At 41.6% G+C, this 23,557-nt stretch overlaps 2 protein-coding genes across 11 annotated transcripts in view; both read left to right on the top strand.

Annotated features, from left to right (window-relative positions):
* The window catches only part of BICD1 (BICD cargo adaptor 1), a 274,792-nt gene that overhangs the window by 181,815 nt on the left and 69,420 nt on the right, over positions 1–23,557 (top strand). For 6 of the 9 annotated variants that reach the window (XM_072872449.1, XM_072872458.1, XM_072872422.1 and 3 more), the window contains one exon: positions 1,714–7,533. The exons of 1 other annotated variant lie outside the window; for it this stretch is intronic. In XM_072872449.1, the coding sequence (XP_072728550.1) occupies positions 1,714–1,910 (197 nt within the window). In that variant the 3' untranslated portion in view covers positions 1,911–7,533. Of the gene's footprint in view, positions 1–1,713; positions 7,534–23,557 lie in introns of those variants that run through there. 2 more of the 9 variants (XM_072872466.1, XM_072872489.1) reach the window with 2 other exon arrangements.
* The window catches only part of FGD4 (FYVE, RhoGEF and PH domain containing 4), a 118,058-nt gene continuing 113,349 nt past the window's right edge, over positions 18,849–23,557 (top strand). Inside the window, exon 1 of one of the 2 annotated variants that reach the window (XM_072872503.1) lies at positions 18,849–19,104. In XM_072872503.1, coding sequence (XP_072728604.1) covers positions 18,945–19,104 — 160 coding nt within the window. In that variant the 5' untranslated portion in view covers positions 18,849–18,944. The remainder of the gene's footprint in view (positions 19,105–23,557) is intronic. The other variant, XM_072872511.1, reaches the window with a different exon arrangement.

Here is a 23,557-nt window from a genome sequence, read left to right as displayed (position 1 = left end):
CCATTTTGCAATCAGGAAACTCATCTTCAGGAGCATTAATGTGAAACGGAATCTAACATAAGACATGCAAGTCTATGATCTTCAAATAAGCCCAGAGGTGCAAGGACTGTAGCTCCTGCTGAACTGTAATACCTGTGGATTTGTGGTCATAGTCTCCTAGGTTTCTCTGATTTGAAAATGTGGACATTGCCATCTGCTTTCTTAATGGTGATGGTGCACGCTTGTTTCTGTCTTCAAGCAAGCGCAATGTCACTTCTTTGTTTCCCTAAGTAAATGCTATATGTGGAACTACAGACATTTTCAGTACCACTGGCATTTCCAGCGGCAGATTTTCAAATACCTCTGGCATTTCAAATTGATTCATTTCCAGCGATAGACTAATTGCATTCCTTCAGCCAACATTCCAATAGTCTGTGCTGCAGAGATAATATGTAACAGCACGGTTTCTAAAGAAGGAAAATGGAAAAGGCAAATTTTCTTTAAGACAGGGACATAAATGATTGTGCTGCATCATATATCACGCTGTTGAGCTTGGAATAACTTCAAGACTGTAGAACATTTGAAGCATTAGGAAAAAAACTCTTCCCAGAAACACTAAAGAACTGTTTACCCAGAAAAATGCAAGTAAAATTGTATTTACTTGCATTCTGTTTTGGTATCTTGTTTTGCCACATGCTTTTCTTGAAAGTTTAATGGCTGTCACGTAGCTAGATGAGCTGAAGTTTACCCTTTTAAAACAGGACAGGCCAAGGCTGAGGAATCATACAGGACTCGCTTAAGCTGTATCTGCATTGCCTACTGCAGTCTAGCATAGATTGCTGAGCTGCCTTTAAATGAGCAAACCTGAGTATCTGAAGTTTTTCTAGCAGGAGCACCCTGGAACTCTGCACAAGAAGTGGGGTATGTTTGTGTTAGCTGCCCCTTATCTTTGTGCTGCCACTGCTGGGCTGCTACTCCAGCCCCACCTGGTTTGCGGAAAGCTGGTTCAGACCTCTCTGCACTATACGACAGTGCACACTATAAATGCACATTTAGAGGCTTAAGGGGTGAATGCTGTTATCAGACAAATTGTATATGAAAAACAGTCAAATGACAAAAGTATGTGACAGAATTGAAGAGGATTCAAACAGCACAAAACCAAAAGAAAACGAAACACAAAGCCTTCCACCCTTTGGAAGTGTTAATTACAAAATATGTAATGCTTATGTTGCCTGATGAGGAAGGTTACACCGTATTTGTACACATGTACTAGTAAATAGGTCACATTGAGTAAGAGATCACATTTTCACAAAGTGATGAAACCTGATTTCCAGACTGGCACTGTCCTTCATTTCGAACAGTTAATCGGTTGCATATCAAAAATCTTTAATGTTCACTTAAAGATGGCACCTGTTTTTTGTCCTTCAAATTTGCTCCTCCGTTTCGCACATGCATTCATTTCTCCACACAGCATTTTTCATCAGAGCGTGCAAACAGCAATCGCCTACATGAACTGGCAAGCAGGATATCTGTGGCATTTCATGTATGCATCCAGGTGTCACTGAATGTGTGCGCACTGAGGATTTTCTTTATGTATACTGTGTATCTGAGGTTACAGATTTATAGATGAGGCTTCATCTCCTTTTAAAGTTTGTTTCCAGCCCTGTACTGTTTACCTGCATGTAAAAAATTATGTATTTTAAGCCCTTTTTCTCTTTTCTTTTTAATTTTCAGTCCTAATGCTCTTCCAGAAGAGCAGCCACATTCCAGCTCTCAGTGTGCCCCTCTCAACTGTCTCTCTAAGCCTCCTCCTTACCCTTAATCTTCATATGCAACGTAAGAGAAAATGCAAACAGAGTGGAGTTCACGAAACAAAGGTTGGGGTTGTTCCCAGCAAGCGGGTAGACAATCCTGCCTTGTTGCTGCGTTGACAAGTCTGGATTCATATCCCCTGCTCTGGCGACTGAGGGAAGGTTGAGAAGAAGAACACAAAGCACAGAGCCCAACCTATCAAGAAGACTTTTTATGGTTCCTCTGATTGTATTCAAACTTTGCTGTCACAACTAAAGTGTAGTGAAATTTAACATCTCGACAAAAATGTTCCTCCCAGCTGCTTGGCTTTACCTCTGAAATAATGAGAGACTTAAGCCAATATTAAAAAAAGTATATTACAAAAATCCTACCCTCACATCCTCTAAGTTCAGCCATAGGAACCAGTTCAAATTTCCTTTTGTCATTAAGGGTGTGCTATTTATTTCTTACTTTATTTGCACCAGAATTTTGTGTTTATAAAATACAGTCTTTTTTTTTTTTTTAGTTGTATTTAATTGATTTTATTTTTTAAAAACAAGCAGAAATAGCTTAAGTGAAGAATGACTGTGTTTAATATTAAGAGGCTTGTTGCATTGGCCAGCATATGGCCAATTTTTATTGCACAAAAACGTTGGAAATGGGTTGAATTGGAATGTTAACAATGACTGTACATTTTGCTGCTGCACTGATATTGTTTATGCACTTGTTTTTTTTAATTCTTATTACACTAGCTTCTGGTTTTGTTCTAGCTCTTCACTGAAAGATAATTATTAAGCCTAAGAAGGAGATGAAAGGATGACGTATTGATTTGTTTTCAGTTGTTTGCTTGCATCGTAATTATATTTTTGCATTTCAGACAAGTAGATGAATTGGTGCTCTTTTTTGGGGTTACTTTCTATTTGGTATCTGAGAAAGAAAATCTAAAACAAGTAAAAAGTTGTGTGCTAATTAAAAACATTCTTTCCTCCCACTCCCATATTCAGGATACTAGTTTGAGGCCTTACCGGGAAAGGCTAGTATGAATGGCGAAGTCGTATGCATTTTGTGTGAAGTATTCTGTGGTGAAAAAACTCATGCAGGTAGGGTTAATGGTGTGGATCAAAGTTAGTAGGACTTTTCTGTAGTGCATTTTTTCCTTGCCAAAAAATCAACAGACACAGAACCTTAGCTCATGTCAGTTTATGACAAATACTCAGGTGATCTACGCTACGCAGACTCTATCGCAACAGTGCACAGTGCTCCTAGTTAAAGATTCTTTCCTGTAAAAGCTGAGTAAGTCTGGGTTTTTTCTTAAAAAGTAGTGAGTTTCAGAACAAAATCAAGGATAGAGGAATTTATTTTGCACAGTACCTGACAGCAAGGCAAGTGGCTAAGTAGGGGGTCGTGGTTCAGCATCTATGCGCTTCCCATCTGGTCATCAGCTAGAAAAGAAGTCTGCAGTACTGCCTACCTGCCTACTTGTTGGTAACTAGCAGACTCCTTGCTTTGTCAGGTGGCCTTAATTTATTTACAGAAGAAAGTCTTAGATACTTCCAGATGTCTTTATTCCTTCTCTGCAGCAGACATATGATCTAGAAGCAGGAATCAGAGTACAGCCTAAGGTACACAGCAGCTGGGGAACAAAAATTGCTGCAGGTGTGGTTGGAATAATTCTTTCATATTCTGCCTGAATCTGAGAAAATGACGTCACTCTTCTATTAGTAACAGTGCTTACCAAATGTTATGATACGCAAAACATCAGCAGAGGAAAGAATCGGTGACCACTCAGTGTGCCTAACAAATCATTACTACCATAGTACCAGTAACGAAGGTGCTGTAAATAGAAATACTCTATGTCATCAACAGTGTATGTTGTGTAACCTTGGCAAAGCAGCTGAGCTATTGTAACAAAACATTCAGAGTCAGAGGTGGAGAAAATGGGAACAAACTGCTATCCAATTCTGATCAGATCAAACAGACAACACTCGGCAGTGTTTCAACTTCGGTTTCCATGCAGTTCGCATGATTCTTCTCGTATACATTTACATCGCTGTTCAGTATCATACTTAACCTACGTGTTGTCTTGTCATAGAAAAGTCAAGTAAAAACTTGTTTGGCTCTATCATACTGTCTGATACTGAGATTAGCTGCTATTTTGATTTTTATTTAAAAAAAAAAACAAAAACAAACATTTTGTCTGAGGCAAATGCTGTCTTCAAAAAGCATCTCAGAATTCCTGACCTTGTCAGACTGGCGTATGAGTATCACACAGTGGCCACGTCTGCGTCCAACAGACACCTACTGTTATATATGTTAAAAAGAAAAAGAATTTGCATTGCACTTTGCATACAGTTACTGCAGGCTTCACTTGGAATAGTTTTTCCTATTTTCATATCCAAATCAAATGCATTTTCCCTGAATTTAAGTTAAACAGAAATTCAGTTAAATACATTTCCTTTCTATATAGATACGAATTTATTGGAAAAAATGTTGTATCAGAACAGTTGTTTAGAAACATATTTGTTTTCAGTTGTGATTTGCAGAGCAACTTTGGGAAGTTGAAAGATTGTACTGGTATGTCTATGTGGATCAAGAGTTACGAAACAGCATCCAATGGTGTAGAAATTGTGGCCCCGTTTTATAGAAATAAATGGGTTTATTAATTTTTTTTTAATTCTCTTAAGCTTTAAATTCTTCATTTCTAAGTATTCAATTTACATTTTTTTATATGTAATAAAACTGAAGTGTTGGAAATGTAAGAGAACTAGAAACAAACCAACTTAAATGTATACATGGCTGTAGTTATTGCATTGTAAGTTATAAAACTGTGTAGGTCCCTGGGACAATTTTTGTCAGTTGCCAGTACAAAATAAAATACATATCTTGAACTTGAGGTGATAAACTCTTCTTTATTATATAGTGATTGATAACATACAACTTTGTGAGAGATTTTGTAGGAAATATTTACACACAGACAAAACGAGAAACAAAAGCCTGGTTTTTTAAGGGTTGCATAATATTATATTTTGCCCATTTCAAATTAATTTATGATGTGTTGATATCTATTCTGATTTTTAAAGATTAAGAAAAAATTATACAGATATTTGTAACGGTTGAGTATACTCAGAAATGCTGAAATGTGGCCTACGCAGGAAGGAAGCAATTCAAATCCTACTCTGACTTTTGTATCAGAAACACAGCTTTTGTTCTCTATGATGGCCTTGAAATTTCTTTGGATTTGGAATAGCCTATTCAGTTCTGGGGCAGTTTAGTTTGTGTTTTATTTTCGGATGTAGTGAAAAAATATTCCTTGTTCAGTGAAATGATCCACTTCTGGAAATTCAGTTTATAGGAAATGTGTGGGGAAAAAACGAAAAGGAAAAAAAAAATCAAATATAAGGGAGACAAAGATGAATAAATACATTGTAAAATGTAATAGTATGGAAAATATATTTTCTATCAGTCAGAAGATAAATGGAGGTTTTATGGAAAGAGGAAATATTACCATTTTTCATGCTAATCGTATAGAAGTTTCTGCCTTCTAGATGGAGGCAATCGTGATATTCTTTCTGATTGATCTGATTGACAGGTTGGCATCTCTGTGCTTTCTCCATCCACATTTTTCACAGTAAATTAATGTAATCATAGCTATACAGTAGGGTTCATAGAATGAAACTGTAAATAACGCTGCAAGTTTTAATGCCAAGATGACTTTCAGTTTATTTTTTATTTTAAAAAATTGTGAACTTGTTCAAGCCATTTGCCATATTTAAGTGTGAACAGAAAGGGGATGATGTTATGAAATATAACCTCACTTATGAAATATGACCTCACCTATGAAGGCTGCTCATGATAGTTATATTGGAAATACTTAAGTAAGCTGTTAGTAAAATATGACCCGGTCCTTATCACACTGGCAATGACACCCACAAATCTGGGCCCTTATGTTGATACCAACCTTATTGTTCAGCGTGCAATGCCAAAGTCAGTAGTTTTGCTACCAGTTCCACTATAGCTGGATTGATCATCATCATAAGGTACAGATTATATCAGCCCTTCTGAGGTCTGTTCCTTTCTTTGGCGGAAGATGCATATCCACTGAGGTTACAGTACATTTCTTTCTTTTGTACTTCGGAAATCTTCATTTGAGAATGGCAGGCACTGAAGTTTCACCTTTGAAGTATGCTAATTGCTACAGTTACCTCCTTAAAAATTCCAGTCATCACTTTTCTTCAGTTTTCTTTTGCTGTGTGTGCAGTGAGTCTGAAAGGGATATACAATATTCAGACGTTTTTAGCCATTAAGGGTTTTTTTTAGTATAATTAAGCATCCTGTGGAAAAGAAACAGAAAAGCAATTGCCTTTCGCCTTCAGGCACAAATGCATCTAAATATGCAATGTAAAATGCGTGCATGAGATTCTTAACATCGTGTAGCTTTTCCATATCCATAACTAAGCTAGAAAATTCTTATTTCTTGTGCGATCTGCATATTCCTCTTGCTAGAAAGGCAAGAGGACTATCACAGAGAGTCTGTATCTTTCATTTGGAGGTGCACAGCTTAAATCCTTATTGGTTTTTAATCTGTTTCCTGTGGAGTTCTTGAAAATCCCCTTTCTGAAATCTAATGGTAACCAAGTGACAAACTGACAAAAGGTAAAGGAAAAAATCCTATATTCCATGACTGGAGTTAATGTGCGGGCAGACTCTGGGTGATAGGGCCTTGTGTTTCAAAAATATCTTTCTACAAAGCTCTGTATTTGTTTTGATTATAATGATTTGCTGTAAAAGAAAGAGTGGAGAAGAGTGTATGTTTTTTCTCAGCATTAGTAAACTGAGTTTAAAAGTTTTTATTGATTATATGGTTATTGGATTTCAAGAATATTTTGGAAATCAGTAAACACAAGCGATTGATAAAAGTTTTAAGTAGACTGGCTTGCTAGCTGAGTTGTTATTTTATCAGCTATGAAGAAGAAATAAGAGTAATCTAGCTTTTTTTTTTTTTCTCCTGTTCACAGATATGGCTATGTGTGCTATGCCAGTGGATAAACTAAGTCCATTTTATTAGTTATTGCCCTATTGATTTTCAGCCCTGTGGTTTGACTGTTAAAGGGTTAATTAACTTGATCCTTTGTAATTTAAAAAAAAAAGAAAACTGATGTTTTGTGACTTTTGTAATCTATTGAATGTTTCCATTTGCATGATGTTCTGTATCTAATGAACCATACAGATTGCTGTGTTCCTTTCAAAAGAGTTTTAACATTGGTGGAGTTTGTGACAAACACAAATTTGTATACTGTATGTTTACTGCTGTAATAACTCAGCTACTCCTATGTTGAATTGACATTATGTTGTCCTGCCTTCTTGGGGTTAAATGATGGAGTGTTTCTAGATGATGAAGAATATAAAAGTATATATGTTCATTTGCTAAAGACTGAATATTGGAAACTCTTCTTGTTGCTACTTTATGCTAAAAGCAAAAAAGTTAAATAATTCTTGTTTCCAAAAATGCATCATTTGTTTTTAAAATTGAGGTAATTCCCATGTTAACTCTTCCTTGTCCTTGTAGACAATCCTAGATTAATGCCTTGTGAGGGATTCATAAAGTCTGTGCTTGTACATGTGTAATATGATCATGCAGTCAAATGGTTGGGAAAAACACTCTAGTGCTGAAGAAAATAATTAAAAGAAGCCAATATACTGATTCTTACATCTTTATGTTGCAATTAAAATTACAGTGTAATGCATAACTGTTCCAGTGAATAAACTGGCCATTTTTGTTCATTTAATTCCATGCTGTCTGGTCTACTTCTATTTAAGTCACTTTGCAGTGTGTTGGCTTGGCTTATACTTTTGCATTTATTTAGTTCTTAAAGGTCCATAATTGTAAGTTTAAAAGGTATCAGACAGGAAACTGAGAAGGGAAATCAACATTAAAGGAAAAGGGAATCAGAATTAAAGCAAAGATGCTTCCTCTGTTTTCTGAGATTGAGGAAGACACTAAAAGACTGATTCCCCATATACTGTTTCCAACAGATCTGAGCAATCTCTGAAATACTGCAACATCTGCATAAAGCCTCAGTACAAGAATGCTTTGTAAGATGCAAATCTCCAACCTCAGGGGATGTGGAAGCAAAGGAAGAGCTGAAGTCAGCATAAAATTGTCTTGGGAGTGCTGTGTACAGTACAGCGTACCATACCTGCTTTTTAAAGTAAGAAACGTCTTTTATCCCCTGTGGAAGAGCCTTGCTCTGACAGCAAGGGGGTCAGAATCCTCCCTCAGCAGCCAGTCCCGCAGTGGTCCAGGAGTATGGCCCTGGCAGGCAGGCGGCTGCTGCAGCCCCTCCGGTGAACCTCACCGCTGGCAGAGTCTCTGAGGGGTAGCAAATGTCCAGCTTTTAGAAACGGGCCGCGGAAAGGGAAGAGCCTGGGGGAAGGATTGTGCCTCCAAGCCTGCTGTGATGTTTGACTCAATAGGAACTATTGGAGGGCTGTCCTTGTTTTTGGCTGGCTGGCGAGGTGCTTTGGATAGTAATAGGATTTGCGCATGGTGACAGAAATGCAGTTCAAGGTCTGTTACTTGTCTAAGTTCTTCCCACTTCACTATTTTTTTCCTTTTTCTCATCTAGCAGGGGGAGGTCTCCCACCTTATCTGTGTTCATTGCAGAAGTGCCTGCAGCAACAGTGTCGCGTGGTCATTTTAGCAGAAGTGTGACTGCTCAGGATAGAATTTTCTTACACTGGGTGTTCCTCCTCTTCAATTTTAAACTAAAAGAGTTCCTGAGAAGTAAAAAAGTGGAGAGCAGACTTTTCTTCCTCAGCGTATTTGTTTTGATAGCAGTTTCACAGAGGGTTGCCCCTTGTGTGGATGTTCTCATGGCAAAGTTGATTTGAGAAACTTCTAACCCTTATTGCTCCTTCCCCTTCCTCTGTCTCCTCCCTTCAGCTGGTCCTGTGCAGCTCTCTGAGACGCAATGGTATGAGTAAGGTTGCTGCAATAGTCTGGATTAAAACAAAGAAAAAAAAACCTCCAAAAATATATATTTTGTTTCCAAAGAAAATGTCTGCGTAATATCTCCCTTGTTCTGGAGCAGGAGGTAATTTCTGACAAATGAGCTATTGGTTTTCCTATAGAAATATGCCAGATCATAATGGAAAAGATCCCGAAGCTAAAGTTTACAGTGACTGCCACTGCAAATCTTTGTTTCTGGATACCTCCCTTGATAAATCCTGCAGTTACGCTTAGAGAAATGCAGAGCACTCCCAGGTATACCTAAAGGCAGCAGGAGCCATAGTTTGACTCTCTTAACACCATAAAACACTGACAGGCCACTAGCAGCTCAGGTTGAGCACAAAAAATTACTGCATATTTTTGAACAATGTTGAAACCTAGATTTCATGAGACCCATAATAAGAACAGAGGTACTAATTATGAAGAGGGCCATATCAAAGGGCCTGACATCCACATCTTCTAGCAGCCTGTGAATGACAAACATAGAAGAGAAGATTTTATATATAGAACAAAATACAGGGGGGAAAATGGAGCTAAAATGGATAATAATAACTATGTGCATCCTGGGAAAAAATATTTGGAATAAAGCCAGCTCTCATCTATTTGTGTATGCCAAAGGCACAGGCACAACTGCTTTCCGCTCAGTGGAAAGTTTGTGTGATTGCCTGAATGAAAGAAGAAAGTCCTAACTTTGCACAAAAATAAGGCTCAATGCTATAGTTGACAACTCAGCAGAAGCTTAATAACCCAGTAAAAATATTGACCTTTGCAAGAATGATTCCTTCTTGACTAGAGCAGTATATTAGAAAACACACATTTCACTCATTGTTATTTATAAATTCTCTCATATCATATTGGAGGCATCTAACTTCAGGAATAAGGTTTGGTGGCCAGTTTTAGAGAAAAAAAATGACATTTAAATTATTGTTATAATAATACATGATTGAGAGAATGTTATTTGTGAGAAAGCTCCATATCAGGTGGGGAAAGAAGCCCTTTCATCTCCCTTAAGTGAGTTACGGGAAACTTTGGAAATAAATAATGAGACAGTTGTGTCCATTTAAATTAATTCATAGGATTCCTGGGGAGGGCTGTCATCTTTTTAAGTGTTGATTACCTCTGTCAAGGAAATTGATTTTTGCTAATCAATGCTGTCATATCAGTTAAGGTATTAAAACTAAGGCTATTTACTCAGGTTAGGAATGTAATATGGAAAGCTACATGAGTACAGAGCTCCCTTGAAGATCAAATTCTGAATGCAGAGGATGTGGGCCCAATATTCTGTTCCCCCTCACGGAGATGGGAAAGGCCTATGATCACAGGAGAAAAAGAGCTACTGTTCTTATGGCACACAGGTCTTCTATCCCCCTATAGAAGACTAAATGGCTTTGCTATAGTGATAAGAAACCTCTGCTGGAGACAGACAACCTCTGTAAATTCAGATGGCTCAGTGCTGATCCATCCAAGGTAGCTCTTTCTATAGCGATACAGCTTGTTAGTGCTCTAAGATGAAGCGGCAGCTGTCCTTTATGGCTATACGGATGCTACCATCAGGCCCTAGACCAGGGAAATTACTTTAGAATCAGGTGGGGTTTGACCCATGTCATTCATAGTTGGATGGGAAACTTGCTTTGACCTGAGTTAATGGACCTGCCATTCAGTTCGTTCTTTTGAAATTTGATTTAAAGAAATCCCTGGGTTGGAGCAAAGCTCCTCAGACTTTAGTGGGCTCCATCTGGATGTTGGGCATTCACCTGTGTGGAGCAGATGACAGAACTGTGGAATAAATGGAGTATCTCGTGCAATTTGAAGATGTGACTGACAAGTGCTTTTGTGACCAGCTTGTGACTCAACTTCAGCCATGCAAAACGTAAAATTAGAACTTACATAAATCCACCGCATAAAAATACCAGCAATCTCAAAGTCCTACATTACTTAAAAAGAAAATGCCTCTGTGAAGCCACCACTGCTTTCAAAGGTTTTTCTTATCTAAGCCAAATGCAAAGTAGCTCTTTATCTTCAGAGCACTCTATGCATATTAATTCATTCCCGAAACATCCTTGCAAAATGGGTACTGTTATCTCTCACCTACAGATAGACAAATTGAGACTGTTTGATGGGAAAACATCAACACTCAACAAAGTGAGCCAAGTTTCTTTACATGTCACCCTTCACCTCTCCACGTACATCCACCCTGCACACACTGGAATACCAAAGTGGTTTTAGATGTGGTAGCCAGGTGCTCTCAGCAAGGCGAGTCATTCAGTCCATGTGGTACATACCCTGCTCCAGAACCTGCATTGCTCGAGTGCTTGAGTTGGTTCAGAGCTTGTTCCCTATTTCTCCACTGCTTGGTATTAATAGATGCTCACTATAAATAGCTGAGGTTTAACGTCCACTTTCTGCTTTTAATTTCCTCAGCCCTATGTCCTCCTTCTGACTGTGTGCCAGGCCTGTAAACCAAAAAGGCAATTTGACTCACTAGGCCCAAGATGAAAACACTGCCTAAACATGGGAAAACTTTTACTCCCCCAACAATGTTAGCTCAGTAAAACATAGATGTTCTTTTTCTGGTAGAGAACTTGGGTTTCCTTTAAAGTGAGTGCATCCTTTTAAAGACTGTGTTCAAAAATCATGAATCTAAATCCGTGACAGAGCCAAATTAAGATTCTGGAGTTTCTGAAGTTTTAGACCCCTCATCTATGCAGCTATGCTTAACATTATTTATGCTTGAATATAAAAGCATGGCACATTTCAGCGTGCTAAAGTTACAGCCATTTGCAGTGCATAAAGCCTCAGATGTATGCTGTAAAGCTTGCTTGAAGTACAGAGTTCCACAATTAGACAATGTTAGATCTCTGGAGGTTAAAATACATTTTAAAAATTATAAATATGAATGGAATGCTATTTTTGAGATTCGGGATACAAGAGAGAGTTTAAGTGGAACAGGAGCACCATTTATATCCTTTTCACAGCCTTTGCTCCAAATAATCACTTTTCAGCCCCAAAAGATCCAAGGGAGCCTGTGAAATGCAGAACAGAATGAAGGAAAACAAGGGTGGAGGAAGCTAACTTAGAGGAGTCTGCAAATGCAGCAACAGCTTTGAAGTCCCTTTGTTTTAAGTCGCTATAAATTATTGAGAAGCATGCTGAAACTCCTGTGCATGCACCATATGCCTCATTAGAAGCAATCTTAAGTACCTGACAGCTTGGTTTTTACAATAAGGAGAAGAAACAAAGTTAAGGGAGTATTGCAGTATTGAGATCTGTATATTCTCTTCCAGAGCTGGAAGTAATAATCATGCCCTTCTTTTCACAACGTGTTTTACCAGCCAATTGCTCTCCAGGTGTTGATTTGCTAAGGAGAGAACCAAAACATTTTGCTTTACTGTTTAGGCAAGCATTCCTAGAGAGACAATGGCTAATATTTAATGTATACAGCACCTTAGCAGTCCACGGCTCTTTAAACAAAGTACGATCCCACACGTCATAGCACCGACAAAAGAGAGCAGAGCTGAGGCTAAGCATTGGGAATAAATACAAAGCAACGGCAAAGAGCACTCGTTTCATGGTCACACATTTCCATGCAGACAGAGCTTCTGCTCCCGGCTGCAGCCCTTCCCAGAGCTTGTGAACCCCACGTAGGGAGCACACCAGAGGAACAGCTCATAGCAGCCGCCAGCTCCTTCCACACAAGCTGTCATCTTTTCCCCAGGAATCACTGCCAACTTTCACATCACCTCTGCAGGCACGGGCCCCTCTGAGAAAAAGGGAGAAGCTGCAAGGCCCGGAAGAGATGGTGGCTAGGGCACAGCCCACCACCAGCTCCCCAACGGCCCCTTGGAAAAGCACACAAAGGATCTCGCTGGCACATCTTTTCCTGTCAGCCCACAAGGAACTTGTGGGCCATATCAGGAGCATCTTTGCCTGATTTATTAATTCACAATTTTCAACAGTGAATTTAACTTGATCTGGCAAAAAGCTAGAGAGACTATTGATTTTTGACGTGGAGTACACCTAAAAGAGTTGTCACTCTTGCCCTGGGAATCAGACCCCGCCAAAATGTCTCAAATGGGGAGCTTATAGCATGGTTTTTAAACTTTTTCATAGTGGCTGTTGGCTTTCACTGCAGAAGGAAAGAAGAAACAGGAGGAGAGTAGAGCATTTGCTCGAGCATAGCTTGGTTTCTCTCTCCTTTTTACTAACATGACCTTATAGAAGTTTGTTTTCACCTGTAGTTAATCCAAATCAAAGCTAAAGCACTGCTGCTAATGGTATCTAAATGTCTGACATTAATTGGATAGTGGGAAACATATTTAATTAACCTGTGGTGGTGATAATGAAGAATATTCTGACTTCTAAAAGCAATCAGTCTTTGTTAAATGAATGCCATTCTGCAAGACTTATCTAATAAAACTGATTAAATAGCAATTACTCCCTCTAAGCAGCAATCCTACTGTAAAACTAAGGGATATGTGTGATAGCTTTAGCTCAACATGATTTCAATAAATTCCAAGACTTTGCTTGCAATAGACAAAATGCTTCTGTGCAGCAAAAAGGGGTAAGACAAAATTAACATCGAGGCACTATGAGCAGGAATGTTTCTTCCTTTGAGTATCATAGTGCTGTTCTGGCAGAGCTACATGTTAGCATTCATCTGGTAGGTTTCTCTGTGGTATAGAAAGAAATCCTGGCTGTAGGGCGTATAAATAGGATTCTTTATTACACTGGCTGGAAACGGACAAAACCTGCTGCTGGGTAGTCCCCATAGCTATCTTTGATAAGGCCCAAAATGACAACAGGAGGAAACGAATAAAACACAACAGTGTTCGCTCTTATACAGTTAAGCAAGACAGAACAGAGATCTGTATTGGAAACATTATTGTCTGGATGAAAAGAAACTGCCATGGATTTTCTTCTGAGGGCTAACCTACCCATCCTTTTTTGTTCCAGCAGTTAATACCTAGGATTTGTCTAACCCCCCTGGAGTGGTTCTCATGGGTTACTTCTGGTGTTTGATTCCTAATTCACGCCGTTGACCTTGCAGCTCCTTCTCACAGGGAAGTAAAGCCATTCCTAAGATACAGTGTGTTCTAGACTTCTCGATGGGGAGTAAGCAACAAAAAAGCTGGGTGCATTTTTTGGTGTAAGCCAGCGTAACGCCACTGAGTCCCCACCCTGTTCTGACACACACACTGGGTGCTGCACGGGCAACAAGTATCAGGCTTGAGTCCCCCTCATCTTTGTAAGCCACTCCCCAGGCTAAGAAGCCAGAGTCTCCAGCCTCAGGCTGAAAGTCACATTATGTCTTTGAATGCTGGATTCTGTGTTTGCCTGCTGATTTAACCGAGGTTAAGTGTCTGCCTCACATTTAGTTGCTTACTCTGTGTATCTCTGTTGCGCACACTGCAGTTGCTTTGTGCATTGTAACTGCTGCTGCCATTGGAAGAGACTTTTCATCTGGAATGTGCATGAGGGCCTGAGATGAGTGAGATTCTTCTCTAATTAGTATCCTACTCTATCTTTTGCTATATCGGTTCTTGTTCTTCATTATACTTCCCTGCTGGCAGAACTGGTTTGTGGGTTATACAATATGCAGTTCACAGAAGATTCAAAATGTATGATGAGCTGTACCCTAACTTAGGGAGGATGGCTTGGTTAGATATGTATTTAAGTACGGATTTTCTATATTATAAGCTGCATTTTAATTTTAGTTTTTATTTGGAGTTTCATATCTAACAGAGAATGGCATTTTTCTATCAGACCTCAGAGAAGGTATTCTCCAAGTCAGCTCTAAATAAGCTACTCTAAATAAGCTAATGTTTGTAATATTTAGAAACATTATACATGTATTTTTGTTAGGTGCTGAGTTCATGCATCTTTTTTCTCAGGGTCCTGTAGATTAATGCTCTAAAAATATGTTACTACACATTTACTGTGGGGTATAGCACAAGGTACCACTCAGAGAAACCAATGCTAGAGGCCATAAACTGAATCCAGGAACAGATTTATTGTGTAACTGAGAAGAAAATAAAGTTAAACTCCAGCAGAAATAAAGAAACTTGACCAGCGGCAACAACAGAAACAGTCTCACTCAAGGAGTTAGTCAAAATCAAGTCTTCTGAAGGCTGTTTCCATTCGGAGAAGAAAAGGTTAATACAAAGAGGTTTACTGGAGGAACAATGGTTTACATACAAAGTGAAGCATTTGTTTTCTCACAAACTAAACAAAGATTGCCTATAAAGTCCTGTTTCCCTGAATGCTTGGGGCTCCAGCAGCATGAGATGAGTGCTTGCAAGCCTTTCACATGCTAGAAGCGCTCTTTCAACTTTTTTTTGAGGGTAAACCTTGCCAGCTGTCCTTGCCTTCCTTCTACACCTCTGTGTGCTTCCACAGGGTTCCTGTTGTTCTTCCCGCATGCAAATAGGTATAATTAAATCAAGTCTCCACCACTGCATTTCTCACCACCCCCACAGAAAGCTTTGGAGCCAGATGGCCCAGCTAGTGCCCACACTTGAACGGGTTAGCTGTGGCTTACTGGTTACCTCAGTTACCATACAACAGAGGGGCACGTAACTCTTCCCACACTTTGCCTAGGGTGGGAGGTACACTGGGAGGGAGGCTTTTATTCAAGTAGTGTCATTTTCTGACCTTCATATATTTTAATCAGAATTGGCAGCACTGTCTATGTTTAAGCTTATTCGGTATTTTCTGGTTTTGGATCCCTTCTCCAGTTATTACACTAGATTTTTAATCATTTAGGGTGATGTTTTCCAAGATAATATCTATCTCAGATTGACTTTTTACACTTGGAAAAATGTTTTTCCTCTTGCTGACATTGCCAAAAGACTCTGTCTCTCCCTGGAGATGGAGAACAAGAGAGATTGAGAGCAGCGTATAAAAAAGGAGGAAGGGCATGCCAGGAGGGGCGGCCGGTTGTTACCCTGTTAAAGCAGGCAGAACGGACCCATTGCTGGTGTACAGCAGTTCAGAGCCAGCTTGAACCAGCTGCTCCAGGTCTGTGCTGTAACTAACTGAAAAGGAAAGAGACAATTAGCTACTCTTGAGAAGCCCGTACCACACTGCACTGTACAAATGCTCTACAGTTACCATGAATTTACTGTGTGAATTTCTTCTATCACAGGCTGGCACCTCACTGCTTTAAATACATCAGTGTGCTTCAGGAGGATTTTCTCAAGAAAATGAGCTTTTGTGACTGATCTCCTGATGCCCCAGAGTTGTCACGATTCTCTTTTCTGAGGTGACCTTTATTTTCCAGAGTGACATTGTAATAAGTTACCTCTCACTGATAACATCTCAGAAAACAAAATTAACATAGTTCCTACCATTTGGTTGGGATTTGTGGGGTGTGTACATTTGCCCTTGATTCCTTAGCTGTTTTCCTTCCAGGAGCAGAGCTCCATGTTTAAAAAGGCAAGTACAAAGTTCAATAGTAAGTGATAATTATCCCTGGCTAAAGATTGGCAGTTGAGCAATCGGCTGATATTTGGATTAATCTCAGTTATCACCTATAAGAGAAACAGAGAAAGGTCTTCTATTTTCAATCTTACTTTCATTCCCATAAGCTAACATTTTGTATTTTATTACTGTATTGACACCTTGGACCATTTTGAACAAATCACTTATTTCCATAATACCTCATTTTCCTGCTCCGTCAAGAGAGGCTGATACTTCCTCCTTGGTAAAGTGCTTTGAGAATTATTAATGAGAGGTCCTCTGCCTCTCTTGCTCTCTCTTTGTTCAAATCGGTAAACCAAAGTACTAGAATTAGTCTGAGTCCAGAGGAAGATTTAAATGCGCACCAGTGTTCTGGAAGAAGATTTTTATCTGAATGAGTTAATGATTGATCCTTGGTACACACCCATGAACTGTACGTAGCTAAAGTTTACAAGAATCTCTAGCTCGTTGCAATCAAGTCAACAGGTACTAGTGCTCTTCATAACGTAAGTATATTCATCTCCATATGCCCAGCCCAGGTCGGGTGACTCAAGTCAGGAAATAAATCAGTCTTTTACCTCTGAGTCACCACTTTTTTTGTATGTTTGCAAAAGTAAACCCCAATGTTTGCAATTGCAAGCACACAAATAAAATTCAGGAGGTGATCTGACCGCCTCATTTTCAGTGGCAAATGAAAGGGGTGGCTCTAAGATATCAACCCTCTTGCAGAAGAGAATGATTTCACAAAGAGACCAAAAGAGTGAGATCCTTGGCATGTGGTGGCAGATGTCCCAGCTGCACCAGTTCTCCCTGTGCTCACTGCTGACCTCCTCTCTAACACTGAAAGCAGAAGACCCACTCATTCGACTTCCGCTTTGTGATCCTTTGCTGCTGCATGTGTGGTACGGGTAGCACCAACATGGCCTCTCTCTACTGCCGTGCCTCCCACGGGTCAGACATGGCTGGCGCCTCACACAGGTGGTCCCCTGACATCAGGAGGAGGTGTGTTACCATTGGGTCCTGCATGCCAGGAAAGCCCACTGGAAAGGACTCGGCAGGAGCCTCACACCATAGCACAGGACTCTGGAGGAAGGTGATGCCCCATCACGTGGTTCCCCCATGCAGGTGTGGCCGTGTTGTACGCATGACTGGATGACGAAAGGTATCCTCATCCTTTGGGAGACAAGGAAGTTGCAAAGTCAGCAGCTGGCCTGAGCAGTCCATAAAATCTTATTGCTGAAGATGTAAGAGCATAAGAGTGTCTGTATGGGTCAAATGAAAGGTCTCTCTTGCCCACTTCCCATCTCTGACAGTGGCTGAAAAAAGATGTAAGAGCAGGGCAAGTGCAGAGGGGTACTTGCCCAGAATATTCTTCCAGGCTCCAGCAATTCATGGGCTTCCTGGCAACTAGAGGTTGTGTTGGACCATTGCCAAAGGGAGACCAGCCCTGGAGTGTAGCTGACTGCACTCCCTTTCTTTTGTGAGGAAATACTCCAAGTCTTGCTGATGGCAAATGAGGCAGCATGTTACGAAACAGGAGGCCATCTTTTAAAGAAGCCCTAAACCCTCGGGCTTCCAAACACCAGGAAATGCCCATGTAGCGGGAGCACCGCTTCGCAACTGGTTTGCCTCTAACTGCACCACATCAAGCTCCTTGACAGACTCAAAAGCTCTTACCCTGCATACCACAGACTGCTGTTACCCACTCTCATGGTGGCACAGGCGGAGATGTTCTGCCTCCAAACATCATGTCCCAGTTAAGCAGGTAAATAGGTGCTTTCAGACACTATATAATATTTAGTGCTATATTGCTATATAAATATATTGCTATATAAATGAACCTAATCCCAGGTCTCACAGCAGCGTAGCATTCCGATTGCCTTTCTCAGTTAACATTGATTAAAATTTAGAGAGAGAGGCAACTGCTTTGGCCTGAATGAACCGTTTTAGCTGGAATTATTATCGATGCAAGTATTGCAGCTCCTTCCCTGGCATCAAAACTCACTTTCAAGTGCTAGGACTCAGACGTCTTTGAGAATTTTCTCGTTGGAAGAGGAGGACTGCATTACGGCCAAGTTCTTTTACATACACTGATAAATCTTAACAGGAATTGGGCTTGCTTCCAGGGAAGGCATTTCAGAGGTCCACGGTGAGAGAAGGCAGCATACGAACACGGTGGGGCTGTGCGTGAGTGGGGCGCAGCGGGGTTCCCCACAGGCGCAGGCGACGCGCCCGGCCAGGTGCCCGCAGGGCCAGGGCGGGGGCCGGGAGGCTCAGCAGCCGCCGGGAGGAAGCTGAGCAGGTGGGGCGCCCGCGGCCCCGGCTGCCCTGCGCGGGCCGCGGGGGGAACTTGCGCCGCCGGCCCGCGGGCGCCCGGCTCGGAGTAGTTGCCGCGTAGCCCCGGCCCGGGACGGGCGGCGGAGGGCTGGGGCTCGCCATGCCGGCGGGGGGCCCCGCCCGGGGCCAGCGGCCGCTGGGCAGGTAGCGCGGGGCAGAGCGGAGGAGGCGCCCGGTCAGGTGCTGGCGGGGAGGGAAGGGGCGGGGAGCGGCGGGCAGGTGAAGGGCCGGCGCAGGGCGGGCGGGGAGGGGAGGGAGGCGCTGCCGTCGGGGCTACGCCGGCCCCGCCGCCCCCGAGGCGGGAGGGGTGCTGAGGACCCCGCGGCTTCTCCCTCACTCTGCCTCTCTCCGTCTCTCCCCCGCCCCGAGGATGAGCGGAGCCGAGGGCGCGCACTTCAGGCGGGCGGCCATCCGCAGGAAATCCAACCCCACCGCCGCCGCCGCCCTGGCGGCCGCCGCCTCCAACGGAGCAGCGCCCACCTGGCCCGCGGGGCCCCCGCAGGGGGCGGCCGCCCGGAGGACGCCCGCAGGTAACGGCCCTAACGGTTCCTTCGGCCCTGGCCGCACCCCCGGCCCCGCCGTCAGCGCGGGCGCAGCTGTCGGCACCGCAGCGCTGTAGGGGCGTGCGGAAGAGCCCTACTGGCGGGGAGGATCTGGCGGGCAGGCCCGGGGTCGGCTAGCCCCGGAGGGAGCGGGGAAGGCGGCAGCGCTGTCCTGCCCGGGTCACTCTGCCGTGCGGTTCGGTTCGGGCTGTCTCCTGCGGCGAGCTCCCACGGGCTTTCTCTTGCCTGTTCGGCTAGCAGCGGGCGGTCTGTATAAATGAAAGGTTGTGTTTCCTCTTCAAAGTCAGGCAAGAGGCTTATTTAGTGAACTTTTGCCGTGGTGCCTCTGCGGTGAGGATGAGGGCTTCTCGGAGGGGCTGAGCTGGGTGGAGGGGGGAGCCCGCCCGGCCCTCCCAGCCGGGGGCGGCCGCAGCTCGGCTCATACCCTCGGCCCCCATCTCGGCACGAAATGTTCCTAAGTTGTACTTTTAACAGCTCTCAGACTGGCCAGAAAGCAGTCTTTCTCCTCTAACAGAGCCATGCCTCACTCCTGCCCTTCCCCGAAGGCTCTTTCTTTGCCCCTTTCAGCAACAAACCTGTGTTAGACTTGTTTGACGTGTTATGCTTCAGAAGGCAGCTGCTATGATATTAATGCAGTCCATATTAAAAGGGGTGGTCAGCTTAGGCTGGTTGTCTGTGTTACCTTGGCCATGCTGAAAAAGTAAGCTATCATAAAAGCCAAACTTCAGAAGGTTGTTGCTTATGAGCAAGTTAATGCACACACCCATTTACCTGTCCAAATCCTGTGATTCCGTGATGTGGCAGCAGGTGTGACACGCTGTGCTCATGCTTGTGATGTCACAGCAGCTTGGTTTTATGGATGTGGAAGGATAAAGTGGACAAAAATAAAGCTTGAAATCTCTGACATATGCTTGTTATATTGTTGGGAATTATGACATGCCAAATATAAGGACAGGGATGTTTTGCTTGGGGACTGTCTTTTCACAATTTCCCGGGCAAGAGTCCTGCTTAATTTAACGAGTATGTACAGACAAGAACAGACTATCACGATGCTGTTCATAGTGTGCTTTGTTTTAGCTTTAATGTGTAGTGCCTTTGGATAAGTGTGTGAAGCCACAATATTTTATTGGTCGTGGGATTTTTTTTTTCCAAGGCTTTACTTGCATGTTTACATCGGGAAAGAGGAATTGGCAGTTGTATTTGTAGTATGTAGACTTAATTGATTTCATTCTTCTCTAACAGAGGTACGCTAACAACAGGGACCCTTGTGTTTTCTGTTAGTTTCTACTTCAGTTTTGTTAGGCTTCTGTAGTAGATCACTGTTACCTTAAGACTCCTACTTCTTACCTTAGATTCATACTCATCTACAATCTTTTATTGTTGCTCTTTTCGTCTGTGCGCACACACCAAACCTACCAGGTGATTTTTATTTACTAATAATAGTAAATAATAACTAATTTACATACATGCAATACGTAGCTGTTCAGTATGAGCATTCTTCTTGTGGCTCTTGGATGGCAGGAAGGTTGTGAGGGCCATGACAAGAGCAACATGCTGCTTATCAAACGTCCCTGCACTGCAATAACCAACTTCATAGTACTTTCCTGCATCATGATTGCTAAATATGATTGCAATATGAGACACTCACAAAATTAAGGTAAGGAAATGAATCCCAAAGATGTGGGAAAGAAAAGGGAGACTCGGTGATGATTTTTAGCATTTCTTGTGTAGGTACATAAATTCTCCCTTTTTTCATTCATAATCCATTTCTCCTAGAAAATGAGGTGACGAAACCTTGTGTATACAAACAATTTCTTTTCTCTTAGTGGGACTTTGGCTCCCTCTCTGCTCCTCCTGTTGGCAGTGGCATGTGCTCCAGCATCCTATAATCCCAGGAAGAGCTTCATAGCCTCCCTCTCTGTTCTTTGTAGTCAGAATGCGACTGCACTTGCTTCTGTTGCTGATAAAAGGTGATCAGACTGCCTTGATTCTGCGAGTATAAACTTTAATCCCCAGGTGCAACATAAACCTGGGTGTGTTCTTTCGTCTATCAAAAAAAAAAAAAAATTCGGGTGTTTACACTCTTCTGGCTTGCAAAATGCTAACTGTATCTTAAAGGGGTTTTCTAATGCAGGAGTATGCCTTTGACCTCCTTGAAATTCTTAGGGGAAAGGAGGAGTTAGTGTAGCCCACACATCTCCAATCCTTCTCTCTGCCAAGTGTTGTGAAATATGCTAGTTACTTATGTTACTGCTTGGGGACAGGACCCTGGCAGTTGTCTCAGATCTGTATCTGGAAAGCAACTGGAGAAACTAGATGTATTACATGAGCTATATTTGCTTATAAATGCATTAGAAAAAAATCTGGCAGGTATATGGCAGGCATATCAGAACTCTTCTCAGACTAGTAAATTGTGTGTTAATTAGTGAGAAGAGTTAATAAGACCTATTATAACTCCTTTACACTCAATAGTTTCCTCGGAGCCTTTGACATTGGCCTGATGACGTAGGGAATGTCACAGGTTTTCTATACTGGCAGACAGAAGATCTGGAAGTATTTCCATTCTTGGTGGTGTTTGAAAAATTTCTAATGCTGAAATGGGCTGCTTAAGGTTTCCATTACAGTATCAGACTTTTGTTGTGCATTGCAATCTAAGTGTCTGACTTCTAACAGAAAAATTCTTCTCTTCAACATACTATAGTCCAAGTCATTCAGGTTCATTGTCATGTGCAAAATTACAATTGAATTTTGTTAACATTTCGGTTTGAAAAAGCTTGGTGTGTTTAACTACCTACAGGACAAAGCAAAAATTAATTCCTATTAGAAGTTGACATTAATTTAAAGGTTTGGACAAAAGAGTACTTGAATATTCAGAGATACTTTGAAATGGCTGGAAAATGTCAAGGCTCATATCTGGAGACAGTTTAGAGAAGAGCGGTGGAGTAGCATGATTAATAATCTGTTTTTGAAGGGAATAACTAATGTGGATTTGGTGTCTTTTTTTCTGCTAAATTAGAATTCAGAGTTGATACTAACTCGAACAAATCTTTACTTCAAATGCATGTATGCATGTTAATTCAAAGTTAGATATCTGCCAGGAAGGAGGTGTAGGCTACTGCTTGCTTGTTCAGTACCTTTCACAAGCCAAGAGCTCTGCAAAGTGTGAGCACAGCAGTACTTCGATTCTGCACTGGATTAAGCTATCCTAGAAGGCTGTATCTCTGCTTAGTTGACTTGATTTGGCTGTGTAGTAAAGACATAGCTCAGAACACAAGGACACAGTAACTCACTTTCATAGCAAGAAATAGCTTCTTCCAGCCATCAGTACAGTCACCTCTGTCCTTGCTGCACATACACTAAGTTAACTTTTTGTGCAATTCAAATCTTGCACTGGTTCCTTGGCTTTGTTCACTTAAGTGCAAATTTACACCCTTTCTGGACTGTTTTCTTCTGTTCCTTTTTTCCGAAATATGTCTGCTGGCATTGTACTGTATATTGGCAGTCTCGGACATTGCAGTGTGCCTTTTAGGGAGCTGAGGTAATTTGCATTCAGGACAGCATTCACTGCAGCAAGGTATCTGCAAACATTGGCAGGAAGAAAAGTAGTTCCCTGCCGCTACTGTTGTATCTCTGCCTGTTAAATGGATATGACTTTAGGGGATTATGTTAGCAAAATTTCAGTAGTCTTTTGGGTTTCCATCTTGCAGTGGGAGATAACTAAATGAGACTCTAATAGCGTGCTGCTCTAGTCTATGAAAAATGTCTTTATTGTTCAGGAGTTTATTCTTTAAAAGCTTGAAAAACAACTATGCCCTGCCTGATAATTTTTCATTGTTGTTGGTTTTGTTTTATTTTTGAAAATAAAGTAATGAACTTTGGGCTGTCATTCTCCTTTCTCCTGGCTTTGTGTTACCCGCTGCATTTTGTTGACCACTCTGCAGTGACTGAAAATCTGATTGCTGTACAGTGCATTCAGGGAAAACCTATATGATCATTAGGGCTAATCTAAGCAGTGACTGAAATCTGTAGATGCATTAGAGACCACCACAAAAGAGAACTAGTTGCCTTGCATGCTTTTGTGGTGAATGCAGGGGTTTTGAAATGTTTCTGAAGTTGAGATTTGTCAAGGAGTGCTGATACTTGAAAATACTGAGAGAGGAAGGTGAGCATATAGGAAATTGCTTCTAAATATTTCTCTCCCTTCAAAAATGAGGGAAAGTAAAGTATAAAAAATTGCTTTATGCAGAATTTGCATGAAAATACATTTTCCTGTCTGTTATTAGAGAGCTTCCTGTTTCTGTGGGCCAAATTAATCCCATGTGCCTCCTACTGAAGCAAATGTGTTCTGTTAAAGTGCCAGGAAATGGAACTTAGCTTCCTGAAGATAATTTTACTATTTTCTTATTCCTTTCTTTCCCCA

The sequence above is a fragment of the Ciconia boyciana genome, chromosome 1 (assembly GCF_034638445.1).
Source record: "Ciconia boyciana chromosome 1, ASM3463844v1, whole genome shotgun sequence".
NCBI lineage: Eukaryota > Metazoa > Chordata > Aves > Ciconiiformes > Ciconiidae > Ciconia > Ciconia boyciana.
The sequence above is the reverse complement of the archived record's forward strand: the minus strand, read 5'-3'. Positions and strand labels throughout refer to the sequence as shown.